This window comes from Hipposideros armiger, unplaced genomic scaffold (assembly GCF_001890085.2).
Source record: "Hipposideros armiger isolate ML-2016 unplaced genomic scaffold, ASM189008v1 scaffold_42, whole genome shotgun sequence".
Taxonomy (NCBI): Eukaryota; Metazoa; Chordata; class Mammalia; order Chiroptera; family Hipposideridae; genus Hipposideros; species Hipposideros armiger.
The window spans coordinates 4,279,378-4,286,814 of NW_017731392.1; the positions used below are offsets into that span (position 1 = coordinate 4,279,378).

General features: G+C 39.2%; 2 protein-coding genes across 2 annotated transcripts in view; one reads left to right on the forward strand and one right to left on the reverse strand.

Annotated features, from left to right (window-relative positions):
• The window catches only part of LOC109380952 (uncharacterized), a 33,271-nt gene extending 31,955 nt beyond the window's left edge, over positions 1 to 1,316 (reverse strand). The window contains exon 1 of the mRNA XM_019639085.1: positions 1,039 to 1,316. Within this exon, the coding sequence (XP_019494630.1) occupies positions 1,039 to 1,067 (29 nt within the window). The 5' untranslated portion in view covers positions 1,068 to 1,316. The remainder of the gene's footprint in view (positions 1 to 1,038) is intronic.
• A 113-nt stretch (positions 1,317 to 1,429) lies between these two features.
• LOC109380954 (uncharacterized protein C10orf131) overlaps positions 1,430 to 7,437 on the forward strand; it is a 23,649-nt gene continuing 17,641 nt past the window's right edge. Inside the window, exon 1 of the mRNA XM_019639088.1 lies at positions 1,430 to 1,545. Coding sequence (XP_019494633.1) covers positions 1,540 to 1,545 — 6 coding nt within the window. The 5' untranslated portion in view covers positions 1,430 to 1,539. The remainder of the gene's footprint in view (positions 1,546 to 7,437) is intronic.

Sequence of the window (7,437 nt, forward strand, 5' to 3'; positions counted from 1 at the left end):
CCCGCCCCCAGGATGTTAGAAGCATAAAGTTTAACAGGAAGTACGGACTAGAGAGTAACAGGAAGCTCAGTTCCAGCCATAGATCTCCCAACTCCCTGGTCAATTTCCTTAAAGTGCCAGTCGCTTTTATCAAGCCAATCGCTTTTGTCAAGAATGATCATCTGGCCAAATGATTTCAGGCTTGGATACATTTTGTGATATGCAATTATTTCAGATTCCAAGGTGAGTAGAACTTCCGAGGTCTATTTCTACTAATGCCATAATTTACCAATATATTATTGGAACATTATTTTTGCTGCAGTCTCTTCACTTCCACATCTCCCTTTTCCCAAATGTACAAGGCTGTTAGAAGTTTTAAACACTTTGTAAGTATGAAGTGCAAAGCACAACGCCTGACACAGAAAACAGCTAACAAACATTTGTCAAATGTCTGAATGAATGAAAGCATCCATAACACTGTCGCACTGCTTTCCACACTAGTTTACTAACTTCATCCCCGCCAGAGATTCCCAGAACAATGTTCAAATCACAGAACATTTTATTTAACTCGGGGTGAGTCACTGGGAAAAGAATATAAACAAACGCAAGCGGTTTCCCTTATTAAGCAAGGACGACATGACATAAGTGAGAATGCCCTATCTTAAGACTTGGAAAGTATTAAATTGGTTACACTAATAGCAAGCTCCGTAAAGAAAAAGACCCCCTTGAATATTTACGGCGCTCTTCGGGGTGCCACATGCCAAGCACCTGAACTCAAAGAACCCCTCCTCTCTCCTCCCTGCAAAGCAGAGACGGCGGGAAATGAGTAGCCGGTCGCGTACGTTGCCCCGAGGGTCGCCACCAGCGCCGCCAAGCCCCTCCGTGCCCCGGCTCGCCATGCACGCCCGCCAAAAGCTACGGGGCGCACCTCCACAGCCCGGGCGACCGCTCTTCCACAGCGGGCTCCGGACCATCCTCCCCGGAAATACCCGCTTATCTGGCAGCTCCGGTGGTCGCTGCGGACCCGCGCCGACCCAAGAGCTCACGGCTAATACTCACCCATAGGGGATACTATTCTTCTTCACCATGACGCGAGAAGTACGGATGAGGCTCCCAACGACCCAGGCCACACCGCTCTCAGGCCTCTTCCAGAACAGACCCCAGAGCAGCTGTGGCCACTGGGGCACACACCCAGGTGGCGGGTGATCAAATCCGAGGGCTCCTGCCAGGCGTGTTAGTCAGACCAGCACGAGAGTGACCGACTTCGGCGCTTCAATTTGAGCCACAAGCCCAGGCAGCGTCGCCAGTCGAACAGACGTACCGCACAGATTCCGGAAGGTGCACACTCCACGCATGCTCGAGACCCGGCAGGCTGGCGGCCCGCATCGCGCATGCTCCTGGACCGCCTTGACGTCAAGCCCTAGGAGCTAGCGCGAGGCAGGCGCGGGGCGTGAGGTGCGAACGTCAGGAGCGGTGCGAGGCAGTTGGCCAGCTCTCCTAGTCTGCGGCAAATGGTGCGTCCTGCCTTCGCTGCCCAGATATAACCAAAGTGCACTGTTCATGCAGGTGAATGTTGTACTGCCGGCTAAAGCCCCCCCGACCCTTCCCTGTCAGACTCTCCTGGATTTTGATGGGTTGGAGCGCTGGTTTTTGGGAAAAGCTAGCGGGGCGGGCCAGGTAGCCAGGGCCAGACCCGCACGGGCCGCTGGGACTTGTAGTCTCCATGGCCTGACCGACCCGTTATTCATTCCCTTTAGAAATTAATAGGATTAGGAACCACTCCATTTTACAGCATTCAAGAGCAGTTCTTTGAGTGCCTACTGTGTGCTGAGCACCTTGCTAGGATTGGTGGAGTTTAGGTGAGCCCTTGCCCCAGCTCTCATCTTCACTTTAGGGCAGAAAGATGAACTTGCAAAATGGGATGTAATGAACAAAAATTGTGAATTTGAAGTGCTATTGGGTCATAGAAGAGCCAGAGTCAGGAAAAAAACAACAACAAAAAAACTTCCTGAAAGATGTGGGGTTTGGAAAATGTAATGCTATAGATTAGGGGAAAGTTGGGAAAATCAAAGGATGGAAGTGGCAAGGAGTATAAAGACGAGGGATCAGGCTATAGTCGAAGGTTTATGTTGGAGAGCGATGAACAGGGCTTAGGTGGGGGGAGTGACTCGAAAGTCTTTTGGCCTCACTTTCAGAAAGGGCCTCCATTTTGAGTTTCTGTCCAATGGAAACTAAAGTACAGGCATGGAGATACATCTTCAGGTTTAAATAAAAGACAACATAACAGGACATACTTGTGTCATTTGTTTCTAAACCTAATGGCTGGTGTTGCTCTATGAATTAATACATTTTTATAAATCCTGTAGTTAACTTGTGAATAGTAAAATTACATTGCATTATGTGTGTTGATTCTTTTAAGTGCATTTTTTTCTGATTAAACAAAGAATTTAGCTAATTTGGACATGATTCTCTTTTGTTCTTCTGTTCAACATTTTTAATCACCCTCCGCACCTCTCACCTGAATGTCTCATAAGCATCCATAAGCAACATCGGAAAACTGAACGCGTACCCCGTACCCCAACTACCTTCCCATTTTACAATACTCGAAATGAGGCTACCTCTCAGTAACTCAAGCCAAAAACCTGCGAGTCGTTGATTCTTCCTTCACTGTGTGTTACACATTTAATCGTTCACCAAATCCTGTGAATTCTACCTTTTGATTTTTTGTAATTCAAGAATGGTTTATTAGAAAATATATAGCACTATAATGGATTATAAAACATGGTTATCTTTTTTAAATTTTATTTTTTTAATTGAAGTATAGTTGGTATGCAATACTATATTAGTTATATTAGTTTTAGGTGTACAGTATAGTGATTCAACATTTTTATATCTTACAATGTGATCTCCCCACTAATTCTAGTAATAAACCTCTCTCCAGTCTTTATTCCCACTTCTGTTTTTTTTATTCAGATCTCTAGCATTTCTCATTGGGACTGTTATAATGGCCTCTTAACCAATCTCCCTGTCTCCCAGGAATATCTCTATGTTTAATCAGATCTTGGGTGGGATCCCACTAATTTTAATTGAAATTATTCCTAGGAATAAAAAAAATTATATTGTTATTATGAAAGTGATCTTTTTCTGTTAACATGGGGAAGCTATTAACTTTGACATATTCTCGTATTCTGTCACTTTCTAGTTACGTCTAAGATTTTTTTACTGAGTATCTTGGGTTTTGTACATATAAAAATATCCTTTGCAAACAAGGATGATTTTATCTTCTCTTTAATAGTTATACCTCTTCTTTTACATGTCTTATTATATTAAATAGAAATGCTATTAAATACTAATGGTGATCAACTACTATATAGTAAAGGTGAGAGCATATTTCTTTATTTAGTTTTCAGTTAAATTAAAAAATTTAACATTTTTTTATCTCAAGTATCATAATAGTTGTTTTCTTTCAGTAATATGATATATCATTTTGGGTATTTTAAAAAATTTTTTATTAAATTTATTGGAGTGACATTGGTCAGTAAAATTATATAGGTTTCAAGTGTACAATTTTATAAAACATCGTGTATATATTGCATTGTGTGTTCAGCACCCAGAGTCAGTTCTCCTTCTGTCACCATATATTTGACACCTTTTACCCTCGTCTACCATCCCTCCTCTCTTACTCTCTGGTAACCACTATTGTCTGTATACTGTGAGTTGTTGGTTGATTGGTTGGTTGGTTGGTTGGTTTGTCTTGTTCATTTGTTGCTTTCAGTTTTATATCCCACATATGAGTGAAATCATGGTTCTCAACTTTTTCTGTTTGACTTATTTTGCTTAGCATGATAGTCTCAAGATCCAATCATGCTGTCACAAATGGCAGTATTTCATCTTTTCTTATTGATATATCATTCTTAAGAATATTTCTTATTTATTTAGAAAGTGGTAATGAAAGAACCATCATGAAAAAGAACTCAAAGAAAAAAGAAGATACTAAAAAAAAAAGTAAGGTATTAATGGAGTTTATAAGGATGTTGATTATACTAAATAGCCCAATTATAAATGTAGGATAATCCTGAAAAATCTGATATAGTTGGTTCTATATATAAATCATACAGTTCATATGTTAAAAAATGAACAATAAGAGAGCATAGGGATGAATTATACTCTTATTTGGTCTGTCAGTTATGTAATAAAGAGCATTAGAGATGAGTTGTTTATGCATTTACTTATTTATTCCCTTACTAAAATATTAATTTATCTGTTTTCAGCAAGCCAGAAATTCATTCCCTGCTTTGCTCAAAATAAAATGTTTTTCTTTTTTTTAAGTCAGTGAGTGAAACAAACATATAGGACTGATATCTACATGTCTCTTCAAGTAACTCCAATTAAGATTCATATATATATGTATATATATATAAAAATTATTATATATAGTCATATATATATAAATTTTTAAAAAAGATTTTATTGGGGAATTGAGGGAGAGAACAGCATTGGGGAATCGGGGAAGGGGAACAGACAAGTTGCTGTCCTTTTGTTCTTCAGTCTAGTNCTGCCTCGCCCGGGAAGAGCGCAATGATAATACCAACATGGGCCAGTGAAGCAACATCCTCCACAACTAGACTGAAGAACAAAAGGACAGCAACTTGTCTGCTCCCCTTCCCCGATTCCCCAACGCTGTTCCCTTCCCCAATTCCCCAATAAAATCTTTAAAAAAGAACTCATGAGAGACTCCTACAGGGTGACCATAAATTTCAAAGGAGAACTAAAGGGTACCCCTTGAAGCATGAAACAGTATTGAACATAAGGCAATATTTTATTTTAATCTCTAGATATTATGTTTATAGAATATTGTTTGAAAATATAAACAGTTTTGAATATCTACATTAAAGAGTGAGGCCCCAGCCTAAATTCACCCAATGTTTGGCAAGAATCATATACGATAATACTCTGCTCCCAATTTCAGGATTCAGGGACTGTTACTCCCACACCCATGCACAGCTGCAACGGCCCTTCCCATGGCAGACCCTCTGGTTTCACGACAGAAAAGCTCTAAAAAATGAGCAAATGGGTAGAGTAGGAGGAAGATGAAGCAGTATGGGATTGAGGATCCCAACTGTTTTGGATATGAATATGGTGGAATAAGGGTCAAAAATCTTCAGTGGGGTTACTCTAGCACAACAAATATACCGTATTTCCCCATGTATAAGACACACCCCTTTTCAAAAATCTTGGGGTCTAAAAACTGGCTGTGTCTTATACAGTGGTTGTAGATCGTTGTCAAGTCATTTAAGAAGTGTGGCATTTCAAATGCCATAGATGGAACAGAGGACAAGGCAATATATGAAGACAGTGATTCGTCATCAGAAACAGATAAGGACAAGCTAATGGTTGGGAGTTTTGACAGCGATGAGGAGTTGTATGAATTTTATGATGAATAAAACTCGAGTTCAATAACTTTATGTAATACATTTTTTTCAAATTTCGGACCTCAAAATTAAGGTGCGTCTTATACATGGGAGCATCTTATGTATATTACGTATTATGGGGAAATACGGTAATACCCACTAGGACTCATACTTGACAATGAACAGAATTTTACCTGGAAAAGAGGCTGAATCCAAAGTGTAACCACCAGGAATTGCTCTTAAAGAAAGGGAAGTTTCTCAAAGAACAAAAATAATACATAGAGCTTAACAAAAGTGTTCCAATTGGTTCAAATAAACTGAGAACATATCTGAGATACATTTCTAAAAATTTCAGAAATCCCTGAGAAAATGAGTTATTTCAAAAAAATAAAAGCAGACCATTTGACTCCAAATTCAGATGACTGCAATAATTCAAATCTGATGTATTCAAACTAAGTTTGTTAAGTAGCAGGATTTAACAAAGGTCATTTCTCACCCTCATTATCATATCTTTTCTCTTTTACTACCATCATGCCTACTCCTACCCTTCCCCCTCAAAAACCTCATTTCAAAATATTCCATAATTTTAAAAGGCAATTGTACATTTAAAAAATTATTTTCTAAATCTATCTCAATCAGAGTATCTCTTGTCGTCTGCGGCCATATATGTTTCTTCTCTTTCTTAAAACAAAAAAACTAAAACAAAAACCCTTTAGGAAAAGAGGTCAATGGAAGGCAAAAGTAAATCTATATCTTCAGATAAAAAAATCTGTTTAATGGTTTTACAGTTTACAAAGCCCTTTCATATTTCACTGTCACATTTCACCATAATCTCAGATGGGAGGGTAGGACAGGGAATAATATGATCATCCAGGTTGTTCAGGTGACAAAACTGCAGCTCACCAAGTTAAGGGACTCTAGATAGGGACATTTGAGGTAGATTCATGCTGTGAGGCTGACATCATGGAAGGTAACCATGCTTCTTAACAAAACAGTCCTTCACAGCACTGTCTACTTGGACTCAATATGACATTTTCTTCTGGGCACAATATCATAAATTAAGGTCCTTCCTCCCACTTACCCAGTATAGCTGAAGTTGCAAATTCAAATGCCAGGCAGGTTGACATATCTAATAAGACATGCCCCAAATAAAGAAAGAATAAAATGGTAAGAGGCAACTAACACTAAGCCTCAGGGCTGGAGAGGCTAGAGGTGGGATAATCAAGTGGAGGACTGCAGAGGTTTTCTCTTCATAGAGAAGACGGCCTAAAATCACAAACAACTATTTTCTTAATGTGACTACCATGGACAGACCTAGTTTTTCTAAATCTGATTTTTCAAGAAATCTAGATTTTTATGTGAAATCTCCCAACCTTTAAATGACAGCAACTTGAAAAACAAACAAACAAAAAAGAACTCAATCAAAACATTTTTGGTAGGAGTTTTGGCCCACTAGTTTGAGATATCTGCTGGACTGATAGATACTACTTCTCTCTACTTCCCCCCAAGACCACAAAATGCTCTTCAAACTTGAAAATATTTCGGGTTGATTTGTTTTTTTTACTCCTCTAAACTACAAACTACCAAGTATTAGATCTCAAATTCTATACTACCTCCATTTAACCTGTTCATTACTTGGGTCTCTATACTTCATAACACTTAGGTGTACTTATAATACATCTCAGTAAATATATGCTAAATATATATTTTAAAACATCACCACTATGATAATTGCAGAAGTGTGCTTAAGGACACCACAGATTACGTATTTTCACATGCACACATTCTATTCAGCTCATAACATTGCTATTTAAGGAAAATATTTCTGGACTTTTTCATTCTTTCTCCACTATCATTGTCCCCAAATTCCTATACCAGAAAAGCCCTAGAAAATCAAGATGGAAAACCCAGCAAAAATTTTACTGAGAATGTTAATTGGACAAAAATAACCTTTTCGATAGTCCACCCAAAAGAGGGTTTATTAGGGGGGCGGGGGACACACACGGAACTTCCGGCGCCACCTCCAAGCAAAAGAGCCCGACCTCCC